The sequence below is a fragment of the Gossypium hirsutum genome, chromosome D07 (genome assembly GCF_007990345.1).
Source record: "Gossypium hirsutum isolate 1008001.06 chromosome D07, Gossypium_hirsutum_v2.1, whole genome shotgun sequence".
NCBI classification, from domain to species: domain Eukaryota; kingdom Viridiplantae; phylum Streptophyta; class Magnoliopsida; order Malvales; family Malvaceae; genus Gossypium; species Gossypium hirsutum.
Genome location: NC_053443.1, coordinates 11,138,665 through 11,160,557, shown reverse-complemented (window position 1 = coordinate 11,160,557; position 21,893 = coordinate 11,138,665). Strand labels below are relative to the sequence as shown.

The 21,893-nt window shown below is 31.3% G+C and overlaps 1 protein-coding gene across 1 annotated transcript; it reads right to left on the bottom strand.

Moving 5' to 3' along the window:
* Positions 1 to 5,471: 5,471 nt before the first annotated feature.
* LOC121219385 (uncharacterized) lies at positions 5,472 to 7,555 on the bottom strand. Its single transcript, XM_041097456.1, has one exon. The coding sequence runs from the start codon at positions 7,515 to 7,517 to the stop codon at positions 5,490 to 5,492; it is 2,028 nt and encodes a 675-aa protein (XP_040953390.1). The 5' UTR covers positions 7,518 to 7,555; the 3' UTR covers positions 5,472 to 5,489.
* Between the last annotated feature and the right edge of the window lie 14,338 nt (positions 7,556 to 21,893).

Below are 21,893 nucleotides of genomic sequence, written 5' to 3'. Positions count from 1 at the left end.
GGAAAGTTAAAACAAAATGTTGAGAGTCTCCCAACAGACTCGGAAATTTCTAGATGGAAGATTGAACACACCTACCGAGCTAGGTTTATGTGGCAAGCTATTTGGTAGGAAGACCCCATTAATTGTCGGTACATAGAGGTTTCAAAATCTTTAAGATTGTAATCAGCTTGGTGCCCCCTCCTGCTGTCACTTTAAAATTTAAAGTCGATGGAGCTGTAAAAATTGCAGTCGAATGTGATAGATGTGGAGGTGTTCTCAGCAATGACAAGGGTTCTATTTTCGCATTATTTTCTTATCCACTTCAGGTAATTGACTCTAATGTGGCTGAGTTATTAGCAATCAAAATAGCCTTGGAGGTATTTACCAAAACCGATTGGTTTCACAAAGTTAATTTGGTTGAGTTTGTTAGCCACATTGAAGAGTTGCTGACTGCCGATGCTACAACTGTTTTCCCTGTTTCTGGCAGTTCAATAGATGCAAGAATAACCATCTCCGTTAATTCGCTTCTTGGTGTTACGAGCAACTCCTTGATGTTTCAAGGAAGCTTTTAGCAAGCCGCTTTGGTAATTTGAGAGATGGCTTCCAAAACAGGAATACTTTATCGGACTTTGCTCCTATAGCTCCGTCTTCCAATCGAGATTCAAATGCAGATTTACAAGGCGAACCAACCTCAATCAACCTAATTCAGGGGTAATATTCATAAGTGCTCCTCAAGAATGGAACGCCCCCTTCAATAAACTTTTCAGTACATGTTAATAGTGCTATAGTTCAGTTTATATGAATTTAAAAGATTCACTTGCACTACACAGTTGAATAAACTCTAACAACGCAATAAACAACGCACGATCATTCAACTCCTTTTAATAAACCCAATGTAACCCTATACATTCAAAGCTTAATGAGTTTAAAAGATTCTCTTGCACTACACAGTTGAATATCCGTGTCATCAACCGCAATGAGTCTAGCATTCCCAAAAGGAAATCCTGGGAATCAAGGGTTAACTAGAATAGTCCATTTTTTAAGTTCAACACTGAAAGCACCCAATTGACCTCGTGAGAAAACACAATAGAAAACTCCATTAACATAAGTGGCATCAACTGCATAATCATCATCATTGAAATTATGACTAGAGGTGATCATGGGCCGGGCTGGGTCGGGTTCAAGCAGGGTCCAGAAAAAATTTTTGGCCCGCGTCCTAGGCCCGAACCCGGTCTGGCCCAAAATATAGGCCTAAAATTTTGTCCAGGCCCGGCCCGAAAAAAATTTCCTAAGCCCGAGCCCAGCCCAGCCCGTCCCTTTTTTTTTAGTAAACACCAAAATTGTATAAAAAAAACCTGCAAAATATAATCAACCAACTAGAATATCCATACATTAACCAATCAACATATTTAATTTTATAACAAAATATAAATTGTAAGCTAAATTAAATTTTCAACAATTAGAAAGGAAGTATCCTAAAAAGCAACCAAAGAAACATCATCATCATCGTCCTTTTTACAACCAATTTATTATATTCGGAAATGTATTTTAAAAATAAAAAAATATTTTAAAAATACTTTAAATTAAAAAATATATATTTATTATATAAATACTAAATGTCTAATGGGAAATGGGGAAATGGATAATGTATTTTAAAAATAAAAATATATATTTATTATATATTCGGGCCGGTCCCAGCCAAAAAAGTTTTGCCCAATGCCCGGCCCATTTTCTAAACGAGCCTCGTTTTTTGTCCAAACCCATATTTCAGGCTTATATTTTTACTTGAGCCCTCCCATATATCGGGCAGACTGTCAAGCCGGGCCAGATCGCCCAACCCATGATCACCTCTAATTACGACTATTAAACTCAAATTCCTTCCATGTATCATTACCTGCACAACATATCTTGATATCAATTTTGCGGTAATAACACACTTTGGAGAGGTTAAAAAGAAATACTCAATTAATAGTCATGTTATTAAAATAACATGACAATAAACTTAAATTTGACAAATAAGTAAAATGGGAAAATAGTATACTTTAAAAATTAAAAAATAAACCATGCATTAAGACTAAAATCTTTTCAATCCTTGGAAGTGGTGTTAATTGTATATCTTTTTCCACTCACGACCTACATGTCACATAATTGAGGTACACCCACTATGAAGGCTGAAGAAATAAAAATAGTATTTAAACAAAGTTGATAAGATGATAAAAAAATGTAATTAATTTTGTAAATAATATTTTGATTATGTTGTTTGCTCAATTGATATTATTGTTATTGTAATAATGAAGAGGTCGTGAATTTAAACGTATTTAAATTTTACTTATGGGTAAAAGTTAAGCGGGTGATTTTTTTTTTGTTTTCTTAATTCAATAAATTAATTATTTTTTTCAAAAAATTTTGGCTTGTTTGTATTTTCTTAATTGGATTAGTATTCTTGTGCCACTAACTTAATGAGAGGGACTTTATTATAAAACAAAATAGAGATACATTAATTGTAAATAATTTATAGAAACAATTAAATTGGTGTTTGGTTACCTCATGTCACGAATTTAATAAGTGATTATATTATGATTGAATTTTCATGATTTTGTTGATAGAATAAGTTTAATATTAATTGTGAATTGTTTAATTTGTGTTTATTTTGTTAAATACAGTTGTGAATTTATTAAGGTTTATGATAAATTAATTTAATAAAAATTAATCACTAATATTATTAAGTAATTATGAATTTACATCAAATTAATACATTATTTTTTTAAAAGGTCACAATTTGGATAAAAAAATATTATAGTCAAAGTTGAACCCATTATTTTTTAAATTATTTTAACTCTTTTTTTTCTTTATAATTATATTTAAATCTTTCTTAAACAATAGGTAGGTTTTTGTACATATTTCTCTCACTTTCGAATTGTTCTAATGCTTATGCATTGGATGATTTGACTAACATTTTGTACAAAATAAAATTTGTTACATATAAACATAATTGTCACTACTAATAATAGTAACTAATATAACCCCTAGACAAGCGTAAGCATTTCCAATTATCAACAAAGTTACAATTATGCTCTTCATATTCAAGAGTTAGATTTTGGCAAGGTTCTCTACACTCTACACACATAGGGGTGACAGTCAATCTTTTGGACGAAAGTAAGAAGATGCAGATAATCTTTGTATTTGTATTTAATACCAAGCTTGATAAATGAATATTCTCTAAAAACGCATTTAGAATGCATTGCATTGTCAAAAACTTTACAATGATAAAGCCAAAGCTTTGTGTCTCTTTTTTTTTTTCCACATATGTCACACCAAAGATGGAGTGAATAGTCATTGCTATCTCCATAAACAAGCTTCAAAGGATGTTCATCACAGTTATGCGGAATAGTTTTTGGCAATGTAGCACACTCAGAATTCAAACCAAAGTCACAATCCTTGCATATGTAGGAACCTTTTTCGTCTCTACATCTACCAGAAGCGCTGCAAACACTTCTATTTTCCGCATCATAGAAGAGGTAATGTGATTCCTTTGCTTGATACGTAGAACTGTGAGGAGTTGTTGCACATCGAAGGCAGATGACAATGCCATCATCTATACCTCCTTGTTTGTAAGAGAAACCAGTACAATCATAGCCACATACCCAACATTTAAAAATACCATTTGTGAGAAGTATGAAAGGCTCTGGCACGATCCATAGCTGAGTCTTCCTTGATAATTCAGCGCAGGTTTTATGGAGAAAGAAATCACAACATGAACAATTGTAAAATGAAGAAAAGATGGGCATCATACACCATTACAATGCTTATTATCGTTGATCTCGTCGTTGAATGTCAACTTATGCTGATCATGACTAGAATGTATTATCTCTGCAGCTACAACATTGTCCCCAACTTTGATTTCTTGAAGAACACGAACAACCCTTCACCTCTCGCTCACACACAAAGTAGAGGCAAAGCAATCCCGATCAACTGTAATGCAGGGGAAATAATCACAAGTTCTCCTCAAGAATGGAATTCCCTCTATCAATCAAATGCTATGCATTGCTCAATGAACTCTTCAATCCCTATTAGTGGTACTATGGTTTAGTTTGGCCAGTGCTTGGACCAAAATAACTCGATGGACTCGGATTCTATCGGACCGTCGAGTTTCATCAACAACTCAGCTATGGAACAATCAGTTATTGAAAAGGAAGGGTACCTAATGTTTGGAACAATAGGGACAAGGGAGTCACATACTTGATAACAGTGGTTCATTGGAAGATCTCTGGGAATTCCAATGATGAAACAGGTAGATTATTATTAGTCATTTTTTTAGTTCTATTTTTTCTAGCTAGTTAGAGTACATAAAGGATTGACTATCAGTTTTAGACTTTAGAAGTAAATTTGTATATATGGGTGAGTAAGTAGATCTAATAAAAGATTTCTTGAAACTGAGGCTTGATCACTTCTCTCATTTCATTTGAGATGTAAAAGTTGAGTTTTGGTTGAATTTGTTTGGTCAAATTTTTAGTGATATATGTACAGATAGGATGAAATTTATTAAATTTTATTCACCGAAGTAATCAATTTTTAAGTTTGAAAAATAAATCAAATTGCAGTGACTTTTTGGATGGGATCCAGACATTTTTGGGTTGATATGTCTCATAGTGTTTGAATATGTATCTCTTATCTTCGAAACGCACTTTGAATCATTCGATTTCGAGTTCGGAAGCTCAAGTTATAATTGTTTTCATAAAGACTACGCGAGCAAAATTTTTGGACAAAATTATTATGAAAATTACAAGTTCCGGGATTTTAATTCAAGTTCAAATCATATTGGGTTCGATTTTTAGGCTTAATTTTTATTACGTATGATCTCAAAATTGTATTTATTAAGTATTATTATTTTATTATTTATTTAATCAGAATTTTGAATATTTTTAAGTATTTTAAGTTATTTAGGAGTTTTATGTTTCTTAGTCAAACAAAAAAGTCTAGTTTAAAACTACTTATTTAGATCAATTAGAATTTCAATATAGTTGTTAATGAAATTTCCAACTTTGAGAGTTAACTTTTGTGCAAGATTTCTTTCTTGTGAATTTTACAAGTGGTTTTCTTTTTGATTTTTTTCAAGGAGTCGTGAGAATTCATTATTCATCCTTCAATTTGTCAAGAATTATTTCTTAGAGGATTGATTAAAGTCGTTAATTGAGTTTGTTGGGATTTATATCTCAAATGATTCAATTGGACACTTATCCATCATATTCATTGGTTTATTCGATCCATCTTTCACTTTTTATTTTTTTTCCTTTATTTATTTATTATTTTAAATATTTAATCTTTGTTGTTAAATTCCTTGTTTTAGTTGGTTTTTTTTTTTAATCTCTTAGTTTCATTATTGTAATGTTGTTTGGAAGTGCAATTTTACATTGCAATGTTAGATGAAAGCAATACATTGGATGATCGACTAATATTTTGTGCAAAATATAATTTGATAGAGATCAACAATATAAACATGATTGTCACTGCTAATGATGGTAACTATACACCTCACTAAACACACGTAAGCATTTCCAATGACCAACAAAGTTGCAACCATGCTCTTCACACTCGAGACTTAGATCTTGACAAGGCTCTCTACACTTCTCACATAAAGGGTGGTAGTCAATTTTTTGGATGAAACTGAGAGGATGCGGATGACCCTTATATTTATATTTACTACCTAATTTGATAAATGGATATTCTCCGAGAACGCATTTGGGATGCATAGCATTGTCACAAACTTTACAATGATAAAACCAAAACTTCGAGTCTCTTTCTTTTTCGCATATGTCACACCAATGATGGAGTGGATAATCATTGTTATCTTCATAAACAAGCTTCAAAGGATGTTCGTCAAAGTTGTGCCGAGCTGTTTTTGGCAGTGTAACACACCCTGAATTCAAAACAAAGTTGCAGTCCTTGCATATGTAGGAACCTTTTCGGTCTCTACGTCTACCACAAGCACTGCAATTGCTCACATTTTCCGCATCATAAAAGAGGTAATGTGGTTCCTTTGCTTGATACGTAAAATTGTGAGGAGTTGTTGCACATCGAAGGCAGACGACAAGGCCGTTAGCGGTTTTGTAGGAGAAACCACTACAATCATAGTCACACAACCAGCATTTAAAAATTCCATCTGTGAGAAGTCTGAAGGAACTTTGCGGGAACCATAACAGAGTCCTCCTCGGTAATTCAGCGCATGCTTTATGGAGAAAGAAATCACAACATGAACAATAGTAAAATGAAGAGGAGATAGGCATCATACACCCATTACAATGCTTATTATCGTTGATCTCGTCGTTGAATGTCAAGCTGTGCTGATCATGACTAGAATGTATTATCTCTGCAGCTACAAAATTGTCCCCAACTTTGGTTCCTCGAAGAACACGAAAGATTAAATTCCCAGATTCATCGAGTTCCTTGAATTCATCTGGATTCTCAAGTTCAGTTATATCATACCAAAACTTGTTCTCCCAACTAATGGCGCACTTGACGTGGATAACAAATTCGCAATTTGGTCGAGAACAACAATAACTCCCATGCTCCATATTTATCTTCTTATAACAGATTCTGCAGTCCCAAGTTCTAGAATCATGGAAATGAATGGAAAGGAAAAAGTTGCGAGAAAGGGGATGATGGTGCAGGGTAAGTCTAATGAAGCGAGGCAATGAAATGCAATCCTTATGAACTTGAATGTTGCATGTAGAACAAATATAGGAAACATTATCACCCTGGGTGTCACATGCATCACAAGTGAATGAATTTGGTCTCAACAACAACGTGAATGGGTGTTCATGATGTTTTTTATCTTTAATAACGGATGGTGGCAAACATTCACTATGAAAGTCAAGATTGCAAATTGAACAACGATAAAACAATCCTGAGTGGCTGACTTGGCAAAGGTTGCAAAAGCGAAAGTCTGACTCAAGAATAAGCTGGTGTTTGCGGTGGTAAGGGTGACTAATTTTAATGGGTAGTTCAACACATTTTTTGTGGAAAAAAATATTACAATCGAAACAACCATATGAATCATTCACCAATTCGGTTGAACAACCAAAGCATTCACGATATTTGAGTAGAAAATTTTGATTATCCATGAGAAGCAATGGATGTTGATGGGTACGGTGGAGGATCTCTATGAAGTTCCCGGAAGTGTCACGTTGAAGCAAACTACATTTGAGGTGAAAGGCAATTTTACAAGAAGAACAACAATAACTAAATTGCTCACCAATGTAGCAATGGCAAACCTTGCAATAATCTCCTCCTTGTTCTTCAATGGATGATAGTTGACGAAGAATGAGAGGGTGGTCTCGATGAAAGGGGTGGTGTTGAATCTCTATAGGAGCTTCAGCACATCCCTTGTGCAGGAAAAACCCACACTCTGAACAGCTAAAGTCTGGACCCTTCCCCTTTCGCTTGCATCCAAAGCAACAGATTGTCTCCTCACTTTGATGGTTCATCTCTGGGTGGAACACGAGTGGATGTGGATGGCCTAAATGTTGTTGAAGCTCCATCTTTTTTCTATTTGCCTCTCAATTGAGATTTGATGTGGATGGCTAATGGTTGTTAATTCAATGGTCTATATATACACTATTGAATGTGATGGAATCCAGAAGTTACTTGTTGGAGTTTTATGTTTGTATTTTTTAATTAAAATTCAGAAAATAAATCTAATTAATTTATTATTCAATTTAAGTAGTTAAGTAATAAAAAAAATCACCTTATGTTGCAATTTTAAATTTATAATAGAATATCATAATTTAATTGGAAAAAAAGTGTTAGAGTATTTTATGAAATATTTTGTTTAATTTTATATTTAATTTCGAATAATTTTCTAACTAAATTAAGTATCTTTAGCCTTAAAAAAGAGAGCAAGGTATCATTTCTTTTATTTAAGAAAGAAAAGAATAATTCAAAAAAAAAAGAGAGAAGTTAAAGCGTGTACGTTAAAAAAAAATAAAAAGTAAAAAAATGCAAATATATGTCTAATAAATCTATACCCAAAATGGTTTGAGGTTTCATGCACATATAAAACTAAAGGTAAAATTTTATGGAAAATCCCCGTACTGTGTATTTTTTGTGAATTTAGTCCTAGTCTCTTTACTTTTTAAAACGTGTATTTTTAATCGTAAAATATAATTATGCTACTATCATTCCTTTAGTGTTTATTCATGCTTTCAAGTAATTTTGGTTTTTACCTTATGGAGAAATAATAGTTCCATAATGAAATAATAATATTCATTCCTATTATAAATTTTGCTAAATTAAATAATTTTGTAAGGTATCTCTACCCCCAGAAACAAAGCAAGGTATATTTTTTTAAGAAAGAAAAGAATGGGTCCGATAAAGAAACTCAACAAGGTATGATTGTAAAGAAGTCATCCAATTATTAGTAGTACTTTTGGTCACCCAATGAAATGTTACAAAAGGTCATCCAACTATTAATAAATTTTTTTTTAGCCACACAACTATAAAAAGTTACAAAATGGTCATCCAGTTATTCAATTTTAACTTTTTTTTATCACTAGTTGGTTAATATAAAAAAAGAAAACATCAAAAAATCCAAGATAGTTAGGTGATCAGAAAAGACAAAATTGAATAGTTGAGTAATCATTTTTGTAATTTTTCATAATTGGATGATTAAAAAAGAAACTCACTAATACTTGGATGACCATTTTATAACTTTTTATATTTGAGCAACCAAAAAAATTACTAAAAATTGAGTGACTACTAGTGTAGTTTACCATTTTTTAAAGAGAAAGAATCCAAAAAGACAAAGAGTGAAGATGAAAAAAGAAAAAAGAGAAGTAAAAGAAAATATTAGTATTAATAAAATTGAAAGAATAAAGAGAGATCTATTTAAATTAAAATATAATGTTTACTTCTTTTGTAGTTTGGTACTAATTTTAACAACATGATGTCACAGTTCACGTTTATTTCATAAAAATTTAAAAATATATTAAAAATTCAACAATAAAGAGAGAAGTACAGCGCGTATTTGCCCCCCTCATGAAAACATCACATATTTTCTCATATTCTACATATTCAATCTTGAATACTAGTCTTTCAAATGACTATTTGAATGTATTTGCTAAGCATTTATACCACCGTTCTTTTGAAAGTCATGAGTGAGAGAAATTTTAAAGGAAATATATTTTGATCTCTTTAGGAGTTTCAACAATAATCATAGCAAATTTTAATCATGATTCTTCTATAAAAACACAAATAGTTATTTTGGATCATTTTATAATTCTCTTTCAACTACTATTTACCACATATATTCAAATTATTTCAATTCATATAAATGAACAATTTCTCCAGAATTTTAATATGCTTCTAACATCCTAAATCCTTCAATGATTTTAATATAAACTTTACTATTTAGTGGTTCATAAAAATAGTGGTTCATCATTAAACGCAAGTTAAATCTTTTATGAATAATCAATGCTAGGACTTAGTAAAAAATTTCATATTTTTATTCCGCTTTTGCAAAACTACTTCATTTGCACCCTCACTGGCTTTATACCTTTAGATATTTGGACTATTGGTCCAAAAGCTCCACGAATTTAATTATACTTGAGTTGCGTCTTTCTATTTTGATCAATTTATTCCATATCTATATTTCTCAATAGATTTATTCAAGATCCTCCTTTTATTTCATTATTTCAATAATAATATTGCATGCAAAATCATTATCGACCGCTTTTATTATTTGGTTCCACATTTTTCTCAAATTGACATAACTTATCGAGATCTCTTATTTTCATTATTTTAATCATCAGTTTCAGGTACCTAAATCTTTTCTAGAGTTTTACTTGTTAGTTATGTCTTGGGTCTCTTTTGGAGCACCCACCTCCACTATATGACCATCTAGAAGAATTTTCATCTTCGAAACCGATCAGTCTATTATATATTCTAATTGATTGTCCTACTGGCACTTTGATTCAAATTAAAATATTAACTTGGTTATTCTCATTAAGTTTGTAAATACATCTGATAGTTAACTTGTAATGAGTTATCATTGTTGAATTTCAGGTTCAAATTACTTTCTCCTAACTCATTACAAGTTATTATTTCTATCCCCCTAATGTCGGAAAAACTATCAAATCAAAATTGTAATCACAAATCATGTCATAATTGAATCTTCAAAACATCTAATAATACGAAGAAACTTGTAATTAATATATATTCACTCATCTTTGGGCGTTGTGGTGGAGCAATTGGAATATATACGCACATACAAAGATTCAACGAAGAGAACTATTTAGCTCTTGATCAAAAACCAATTGTAATGGGGAGTATTTATAACTTATTGGATTGATGTGTACAATACGTAAATCAACATAATCTCATGTTGAAATAGGAAGTTTAGTTCTCATAAGTAATGGTTTAGACATTAATCAGAGGCGTTCAATCAATAATTTCTCTAAACCATTATACGCATAAATAACAAACTTTTACAAAAGTTTTTCAAACTTAATCAATAAAAGACTAAGATATAAACTCATCGGTATTAGCAAGATGAATTGTCTTAATTGCATGATCTGAAATTAATTATTTAAACAAGCAGCCTTACAAATGACAGGTTGCAAGTTGATAACACATACGTGATTATTTTGTAGATGCATCTACCAAAATCATAGAATATCAAAACCATCCACGTGGTGGATATTAAATCTCAACTTTAGCTAGTGAGTTTCTTACAATCAATTTTCTTTGAGAACAAGAAACAAATGAGAATTCTTTAAATTAAAGAATCTTCTGGTTCTTTAATGAATGTCCATACGAATTCTCAATTAATTTTCACATCATATATGATCCAGGATGGTCTAACTGGTCATGCCAAGTAGTAAATGCATTTGTATCAATAAACTTCTGGTTTACTTTAACATGCGTTTCTATTGTACCTAATTAAAACAAATTGATAATTTTAATATCATTCATTTTACTTTGTATCCACATATAAGTACTATCGTGACATTTACTACTGGAAATGTCTAAATCAATATGAAGTCTATAATGCCACTAAGTCAATAAATATAATTTCCAAATAATTATATGCAATAGTCGCTTTAGGGAATATGTCAAAATCTTCAAATGCAGGGCATTTGGTCTAGTGGTATGATTCTCGCTTCAGATGCAAGAAGTCTTGAGTTCGATTCAAAATACTTTTAAAACCCTTTTAATAAGAGTTTTACATAATCAGTTAACTACCAAGAATATTTGCCTAGGTCATGTATAGAAACAAGCCTATACTAAATATATCAATAAACGTCACATCTCAAATATAAAAATATGACATAATGAAAAACTAGCAATTTTTTTCATAACCATCATCATAAACATGCATGAAATTTAATTCAAAATTTAACCATTCAAGCTTATAGAACTTTTCATTTATAATTGCTTATCTTATTTCTCTAAATAATTAACAAATGGAATAATATAAAACGTATGAACTACTATCATTAACAATTATTTGAACAAAATCAAATGTGAATAACCATAAAATTCATTGGTTTGTTAACATAAATTTGCATACTAGATATATTTTAATCAAATATATTATTTGATTATAAAACCTACTATAGTGATATAAATAAATTAGTTAATATTCATTTTCATGAACAAATGAGATGCTTAAAACAATATGTAACACATGTAATCAAAACTTAAAAAGAAGATCATCTCAAAATATTTAAATCATATATCAAGTTGATTTAATATTTAGAGACGTGCATTTTTTTTGTTCTATGTTGAGTCTTGATGATAAAAAGTAAGCAAATTAAACTTCAGTAGTAGACTTTGAATCCAATCAAAATCTATTAATAGCACACTTTGAAAGTGGATCTTATTTTCCAAGTGCACAATAGATACATAAACAATGACCCTTCATAAATAAATTATCTCTCTTCTTAAAAAATTCTTGGAAATTCTTGTTCTTTTCTTGCTTTCTTCATTTTTCCACTTCTGGTGGTGAGAAAATTTATTACGACAATCCCCCATGACTATTATTATAGTCTAATTTACTACATTCACGTTAAAGATCATGTCTTTCGAATTTATTACTTTTTGTTATATTCTGTTCAGGGAATGGTTTGGTTTCGTGGTTAAAAACTTTTGCTCAATCATAAATATTTTTTTTTCATGATATTACTACCGTAGGAGCACATTGGAATCATGAAAAGTTGAATAAGTTCTCTATTGCAAGGTTCTCATCAAAAATATTTTTCCACATAATTTTAATTGAGAACTTATTTTGAATATTGTAGAATTATACTCACAGTTTTAAAAAAACTTGCAACTTCAGGTGCATCCAACCATAACGAGCTTTAAATAGATTTACCATATTCTATTACTCATAAATAAATCTGTCACAGTCAAATATTTCGTTTTCAACCCCTGAATGGGGATGATGACAAAAGAAGATCACAAAGATAGTCATGATCAATTCAATTTATAACAAGAGTAATCAATATAAATCAATAACTCAATCCTCTTTTGATTCATATGAAATATAAACTTTTCTTGATTCAAAATCCCAATATGATATCCATTATAATGAATATATTTTAAAACTAATGCATTAACCATCACAAATTTTGTGCTTTTTAGATATTGATATATTAGCTTTTCTAGAGCTTTCAACTAATTTTATACTATCAAATATTGGAATAATGTTTGTTTGTTTTAGTACCAAATAAGATAAATATTTTATATCTATAATGATAGAATTCATTGCTACATTCTCATACCCTTCCTCAAAGAATATTAATAAAAACAAAATATTTGGGCATACGCCACATATGTGGCCAATAATCTTTCATATCATATTGATAACATAGGTTATCTTTACCCTTTAAAAAGTTATCTTGAGAACTCTCATTGTTCTCTTATTTATTACTATGTTCTCACTTTTAGTAGTTCATGATTATATCTTTTATTTTCTTTATGTTTGTATTCACTTCGGGGAATGCAACAAATTTGGTAGGACAAATTTCTAAATGCCTCCATTGATTCTTTATTTCATAATCACCATCGCAAAACATGCGTGGATTTCAAATCAAAATCTATCTATCATGATTAGTCTCCAACTATAGTAAACATGATATAATAAATAAACCATAGTAAAATATACCTGAGATTCTTTAACATCATTATTATCACTTTGGCTATTATCACGAGCACTATTACAAGTAGTAAAATAACTTTGTTTTCGTAATAACATTTATAATCTAATAGTAAAAAAAGTATTTAATAAACAAAATCAAAATTTTCGTGTACGATGCTTCAAAGTTATCTTATACACATTGTACCAAATTTCAATACAACATATATGCTATAAAATCTTATGATGCTCTAATCAAATATTTATAAATTCAATTTAAAAGATATAATACAATAATTTCAAACATATTTAATAACAATAATTTAATCATCAAAAATTTTAATCATTCAAATATCATACATACTATAATTTAATAAAAGAATCTTAGTTTAAAAGAAACATTGAAGTAATAATATTTTTCATAAAATAATTTTACCAAAAATTAATTAACAAAGAAGAAAAACATACCACGTAAGGATTATATAAATTTCTTTACGTAATGATTACTCATAATATGCAAACCTCAATTAAAGACTGAAACAGCAGTAGCTTTAGAAGGTAATTGACAACAACTTGAGTAGCAAATTTGAGTGGTCAGCTATTGCATTGGTTGTTACTTGAAAGGGGTAAGGCTTGGTAAAAAGGGAAAAAAATTTGTGACTTGTGGAGAAAAACAATTAAACGATTCTAAAATCATGCTGATGACGTGTTATAAAATAAATAGACAAAGAGTAAAGAACAAAAAAAATATGTGAAGCAATAGAGAATGCATTTTATTGATCAATGGGGATATTTACAAAGCTTCTCCAAAATCTCTATTTATAGACATAAAAAGTATAAATAAAGTAGAGATCTACTTCAAATGACTATTAGAATTTAAAGTATATCAAAACTTATCTTGATCTTGATGGACATCCACTTAATAAGATATTCATAACACTCCCCTTTGGATGTTCATTGATAGATAATGTGTCTCGTTAAAACCTTACTAGGATAAAAACCCAGTGGGAAAAAAATTTTCTAGTGAAGGAAAAAGAGTACACATATATTGATCTTGTTGGACATCCACTTAATAAGATATTCATAACAAAGATGAATATATATAAATTTTAAATAAATAAAAATATTAAATATTAGATTAAAAATAATGTATTATATTTTTAAAAAAAAATAATATGGGTGAACCTATAATGAGCTTAGGTTAGCCATTTACAAATATGGGTAGGCTTAGGCAAAAGTTTAGGTCCATATTTCGGGTCGGACTTGGACACACATAAAATATTTTAATATTATATCTGGAGCCAACTCGACCCATGAACACCTTTAATTTTATCGTTGTGTTTTGATGGTTTCCAAATGTGTTTGTGTTTATTCTAGGTTAATATTATAATTTGGTATAAAAAATAATAGTTCAATTTTAAATTTAAATTCAATTGCTTAAAAATTAAATTATAATATCTAATATTTATTAATTCAATATCATTTTTAATATTTAAATTCTATTTTTCGAAGCATAATAATTAGTAAAGTCATATTTATTAATTCAATACAGTTTTCAGTGGACAGCACTTATGATTTATGTCCTACTCTACGTGAACTCTATATAAATTTATTCTAATATAGGTTTGGATATATTTTTGTTGAGTGATATTTTGCCTGTGTCTTATTGATATGAGTATTCGGGTATTTATACATATTGTTACTGATACTATTACAACTTATGATAGGACCCCGCTATTTTGTTGTAATACCCTAAAAATTTTTACAGTAAGAAAGTAAGATGATATCCCTGATATAGTAAAATAAAGAAATAAAGTGATAAAAAGGGTAATTTTGAGTTATGTCAACATTAGGAAGTATATTATGACATATTAATTCAAGAAATGATTAAATTGCAAAAATGAGAAAAGTTTTGTTGCCCAAGAGTAAATACTCACAATTTGAGGGGTTAAAGTGTATATATAAAAATTTTGAAGGACCAATAGCCAAATATTTTAAGGGTGGAATGATCTAGAAACTAAGGAAAAATGAATGAACTAGGACCAATTAAATAAGTGAAAGAATTATGAGGGATTAAATTCGTAATTTTATCAAATTAAATGATGACTCAATGATGAAATTTTAAAAGATCATAAAGGGAAAAATGGTCAATTAGAAGAAAGAGAAATCTAGAAGATAATGATGATGTTGGAGATATTTTAGATTAATTAAATAAATAAATATTAGTTTATTAATATTTTAATTTGATTTTTAAATAATATTTTAGTATTTTAGTATTTTATTATTTTATTTAGTATATATATAAGAAAAGGAAGATGAAGAATCACCATCCCCACCATTTTTCCCATGCACCAACGTGAGAAGAAGAGAGAAAGAAAGAAAGTTTTGCTTTCTTTACAAATGGGTCCTTCCACAAAAAATTCACCATTTTCACCTAGAAATCAAAAGAATTTTCATATCTATCAAGAGAGAAAGATAACAAGGAGACTATGGGGAGCTAGAATATCAAGTTAGATTCAAGAAAGAGAAGCTGGAGAAGAGAGAAAATCAAGTTAAAGGTTGAAACTAATAGGACAATGTAAGAACACCAAGATTTCAATATATTTTTAAGTTTGATATTATTGAAAAAGCATGGAAATGATGTTATAGTAGAGTTTTCTTAAATAAAGTCTTATGTTCTTGATATATTAGTGAAGAGAAATAAGAGAAATTGATGGGAAATATTATAGAGAAAATGAATAAGGAAGTTATAAACTTAGTAATCAATATCTTGCATTAAAACAGTTTTGGACAGCAACAGTAGTCTAACTTTGAAAAATCACCAAAAATTGTAGAAATCGAATTAGAGGATGAATAAAATATGAAATTAAATCTTATTGAGTCTAGCTTCTCATAGAAGAAACAATGTAATTTTAAATCATGAGATATAATAAATTTTGTGAGACAATGTTAGAATGATTTTGGGTTCCCCTATTCTGACTTTGGAAAATCATAAAAAATTTGAGAAAAAAATTATGGGCTTAAATTTATATGTTTAAAATATTGAATGATTCTATTTTCAATAGAAACAAACGGTAACATTATCTGAATCCTGTACAAGGAGATACTTAATTCTTAGTGAAGAAAGGTCAAAACTATCAAACAGCAGAACAGGTATGACTTTAAAGAATAAACTGTACTTATTGGCTAAACCAAAAATTCTGAAAATTTTATGGTAAGGATATATGTGAGTATAGTTTTATATAAAATTAACAATCTCAATTCAGAGTTCTATACCTTAAGATATAATTAATTTAGTGACCATGACTCAAGTGAACAGCTTGTTATGAGTAAACAAGTAAATAGTGGTATTATGTATATACCAAGGATGTGGAATGGAATGGAGGAGGAGGAAAAACATATGTGACTATTCAGATAATATGAGATTATTTTTAAAATAGCTAATTTGCATGTTTTAGGTTTAGGGACTAAATTGAACAAATGTGAAACTTTAGGGGTAATTTTGTAAAAATATTAAAAATGACCAAATTGAAGTAAATGAATTGTTTTATTGTTTATATTAATGTATGGGAAGAAATTATAAATATCAGGTGATTTTGGAACGCTAATTTTGTTGTATGATGTAGTATAATTAATTTCAATTATGAACAGTACTAACATTCTCTGTCTCTAGTACTAACATTCTCTACGAGCTCTAGGTTTGCTAAGCATGTGTCTATGGAGCACGCGATCTTTTCTGCTCCTAGGACTGGCGTTCAGGGCGATCTCCGTACCTACTAGATGCGTGCCTAGGTGGCCAGTGGAACACATGGCATTTCCTGCGAGTTCCTTGGGTACATACGAGATAAGACTGCAACATTCCCTAGGTCTTCGCGAGCTGGGTCTGTAACCTTATCTTGCGAGCTAATTCTGCGAGCTATACCTGCGATCTTACCATATGAGCTCGTGCAAGGTTCCTGCGTGCTGGGTTTGTTGCCTTACTTTGTGATCTGGTTTACCTTGTTGTCCTTTCATGGTCGGGTCATGGGTCAGAGGCTCGGATCTTTTCTAGGGTTCAGGTATTAGGTTATTGACGTATAACAATCTACTCCCCCTAAAATGGGCCTAAGGGGTGTCATAAAGTGGCGCTCCTTAGGTCCATCATTTCAGCATTAAATGCAGCTTACTAGGTACATTTGCGAGCAGTTCTCGTGTATGCGTATCTGGCCGTTGAAAATTGAACCATTTTTGTCCGTTCGCATCTGGGCTACTGATTTTCTTTGGTCACATGAATCATCTAAGAGGTGGGAAGGGAACTTCTTCTTTAAAAGGATGTCTCTCTGAACCCTAAATCCTTCACCTTTATCATTTTCTGCAATCAATACACAAGTAATTTTTTTAGAAACCTTGCTTTTTCTTTTAAAAATTTAGTTTTCTTCTTTTATTTGAGTTATGGTGAAGATGAGGGGCACGAACAATTGGATAGTTCATCCCTATTCATCACGAGAACAGTCGTCTCTAGTACTGACATTCTCTGCGAGCTCCAGGTTTATGGGCACGTATCTACAGAGCACGTGGTCCTTTCTGCTTTTGGGACTAGCATTCAGGAAAGCTCCGTACTTGCTAGACACGTGCCTAGGTGGCATGTGGAACATATGGCATTTCCTGCGAGTTCCTTGGGTACATACGAGGTAAGACTGCGACCTTCCCTAGGTCCCAGTGAGCTGGGTCTGTAACTTTATCTTGTGAGCTAGTTCTGTGAGTTGTACCTGCAATCTTGCCATATGAGCTCGCGTAAGGTTCCTGTGAGCTGGGTCTATTGCGTTGCTTTGTGATCTAGTTTGCCTTATTGTCCTTTCGTGGTCAGGTTATGGGTCGAAGGCTCGGATCTTTTCTAGGGTTCGAGTCTCAAGTTATTAATGTATAACAATCTAGGGTTTAGGGTTTAGGGTGTGACTTAAGATGTAACTGTTGGAAAAATAGGTTTGGAAAACGCAGCGAAAATAAATTTAGGAAAAACCAGAATTTTAAAAAATTTTCCAAAACAAGATATTGGTTGTGATATCTAAAGTACTAAAAACTTAATCAAAATTGTACCTTTTCGATTCATCTAGAATGAGCGCTTCAACCGAGTAGTCTTCTTCACTACCCTCAAGCTCACGTCTGCCGAGTGTGGGTTTGCTTTGAATCAGAAATTTTTTCACAAAAATTATCAATGGGGTAATTTTGCAATTTTTTTAAAACTTTTGGGTCAAGTTGTAAATCAAAAAAATATCTTAAGAAATTTTCTAGAATAATCTCTTTAGAGAATTTTCTCTCTACAACTTTCTCTTGAATTCAAGTGTGTGTAAATAATGACTCAAGGCTCTTTTTATATAGGGAGAGTTTAGAGAGTTCAACTATGATTAAACTTAATCACTTTAATATTAAATCTTATTAAAATAATAGAATGTTTGTCTACAAGATAAACATTAAATTAAATTTAATATTAAGATAATCACTTTAATATTAAATTAATAAAATACTATTAAGATAAATATTAAATTTAATTTAATATTAAACTATTAAAATAATATTATTTTTAGAAAAGTTAATTTGAAATCAAATTCTTTGGTAGAGTCCCAGTAGGAGCGTAACACTTCTACTACTCAACCACTGATGAGCAACCGTCGTTGGCCACCGGCACCGTTGTGTCCGGTGGTGTAGGTGCGACACCCTTACGGCACCTGGAGCCGGTTTGGCTACTGTCAGTTTGATCCGGGTCAATCATGACCCAACCAGTCCGATCTAGCCACCGATTGGACCGTCGCTCACTTTTACATATCGAGCCCTATTTGACCAATTTTTGGGTCTTAATCTCGGTTTTGGGCTCCCTGGCCCAATTTACGATCTCAAATCAAATTTTCAAGTTCAATTACCCATTGGGCCAATTGTCTGACTTGGAAATTAACTTCCAAAAATATCATACCAATTTTAATTGATTTTATTAATTTAATTTTACTTGATCAAAATTATTTTTTCCAAAAATCACTTATATTTTCCAAATTAATTTTTTAAGAAAATTATTTAATCTCCAGTTGAACAATTCTCACGACCACCTAATTTAATTCAACATCGAATAAATCAACTCAATTAAATTATTCTCAAAGTCGTAGAATTTTTTACTGATTCAAATGCAGTCTGATCGACCTTTTGTTGAGCTAGCGGAGGGACCAATCGGACATATACAATTAGGCTCTAGTAATTGCAATTATGTCTAAAAGCATCGTTCTGATAATTCGCAATTACTTAATCATGAAGTAAGTCCACAAGAAGTACCATGATTGAAAAGTCCTTATTATACACTCTTTATGAAAGCAATTCATCCAACTGCTTTGTCCAATGACCTCGTCATGTATGTATTACCCTCATATGATATCCTTGATTCATTTGAGTTAAATCCGCTCACTCAATACAATCCTATTTCATCTCATTGTCAGCATTATGTCTTCTTAATGATTAATATGATCACTGTCAACAAATAACTATGATAAATTGCTCCTTCAAGAATAAGCAACATGTAGCCATGTTCCATATTTATCAATCCACACAATGCCAATGAGAGGATATCATTAACTCTTTAATTTAGCTATGAATTCCACTGTTGCTAGTAAAGTCATGCCATACACACGTCATGTACCTAACATACCGGATATGGGCTCGATCATCTTTAGAGCATAGCTTCACTTATATCAAAGCACATGAGTTGCATACGCATGGTCAGTGACTAACTCGGGATTTAGGTAAATCACACCATGAATGTCACAAGTGAATTAATTCACAAACAGATTTAGAATTAATTCATCTTGGGTCTAGTCCAATGTATCATTCTACTAATGAATACATATATGTCTACTCGTGGAGTCAACTGTTCCGATAACCAAGACTAGCCATCTCCCTAATTGGAATTGTAGACGATATAATAATCATTCTCAGTATTTGAATCAAATACTCACTTTGATTCTTTTACAGGATTGCGGACACATTTAAATTATCTACTGAAGTAAGTTGTCTTTCTTGCAAACGTTCTTTACAATGCCGCTTATCTTCAGTTTGAACTTAGACAATCAATGAGTTAATATTTATTTGTCACAATTTCGCTATGCATGCAAAATATGAAAGACAAAAAATACAAAAGACATAATAGTGAAATGTGAAATTAGCTTTATTTATTTATTTATTCATCGTTCAAATAAATAAAAAACAGTTACATGTTTACTACAATATGGACACATTTCCCAATAGTAACACTCATACATCTCGACATAGCTCATCCATTTCGTTTTGCCATTCTTTCACTTGTGTGCTCGAGTTTTCATCTTCTGTATTCACGTTATCCTCGGAACCAGAGTTGTCCACGTACATCTTTCTTCGCAGCTTCTCATTCTATTTCAGTTGTTCTTATTGGAAGGCATGTTGTTCTATAAACCTCTCTTCTTGAGCGGCCATTTGCTTCCTCATGAACTTCATCTGCTCTTGAAGGGCCAGAAACTTCTACGGGGTGCCTCTTGGTTGAGAGAAAGTGACAGTCCTTGACCTGTGGAGAGGTTCAGGTCCAACGAAGGGGAAAATCCCCGACGAACTGCGTTGTCGCGATTTTTTGGCCTGTCAGCGAACCATGTAGCAAACGAGTCTATCTCATCGTGTTGGGCATCGGAACTCGAAGCTCCACCCTATCCTGACGAAGGGTTGAAAGGGGAAGTTTTACTTGGGTGAGCCATTTGCTTCGATTGTCAAAGAAAACTTAATCAAACTAGAATAAATTTGATGATCGGAATTAAGTCCATGCTCACCGCACCAATTGTTGAGTAATATTTTTCCTGTGTCTTATTAATATGAGTATTCGGGTATTTATACATGTTGTTACTGATACTATTACAGCTCATGATAGGACCCTCACTATTTTGTCTTGATTTTGTTGCCTCCAGTACTGACATTTTTTGTCCCTAATACTGACATTCTCTGTGAGCTCCAAGTTTGTTGGGCATGTGTCTATGGAGCACGCAGTTCTTTTTACTATTGGGACTAGCGTCCAAGGCAAGCTCTATACCTACTGGACATGTACCTGGGTGGCCTATGGAACATGTGGCATTTTCTGCAAGTTCCTTAGGTACATACGAGGTAAGATTGCAACCTTCCCTAGGTCCCCGCGAACTAGGTCTGTAACATTATCTTGCAAGCTGGTTCTATAAGTTGTACCTGCTATCTTGCCATATGAGCTTGCGCAAGGTTCCTGCAAGCTGGGTTTGTTGCCTTACTTTGCGATCCGGTTCGCATTGTTGTCTTTTCGTGGTCGGGTCATGGGTCGGAGACTTGGATCTTTTCTAGGGTTCGGGTCTCAGGTTATTAATGTATAACAATTTTAATCATTAATCTTATTATGCTTTGTAGTGTTTAATTCTTATTACAGTTGCTAGTAGACTCTTAGGTTCCATTTGTTTCAATGTAAAATGATTTATGGAAAATGTTTTATGCATTTTGCCATGTTTGTTTCGCAGAAAACAACTTGGTCAATGAAAAATGATTTATAAGTCAACAGAAAATAAGTCTTTTTTCTTGTAAAATGACTTACCCTTTTGAAAAGCGTAAGTTATTTTTTAACAAATAACAAAATAACCATTTTATGGGTAATTTTATTTTTATATAGAAATTAACTTAAATAAAGCTTAATATTATTATATTGATAATAAAAATTATTTTTATTTTTAAAATATCTAAAATTATTAATATATCAATATAAATTATTATAATTTTAAATATTATT

Coding starts and splice junctions, on each gene's coding strand:
- LOC121219385 (XM_041097456.1), bottom strand. CDS start 7,517: ATGGAGCTTCAACAACATTTAGGCCATCCACATCCACTCGTGTTCCAC.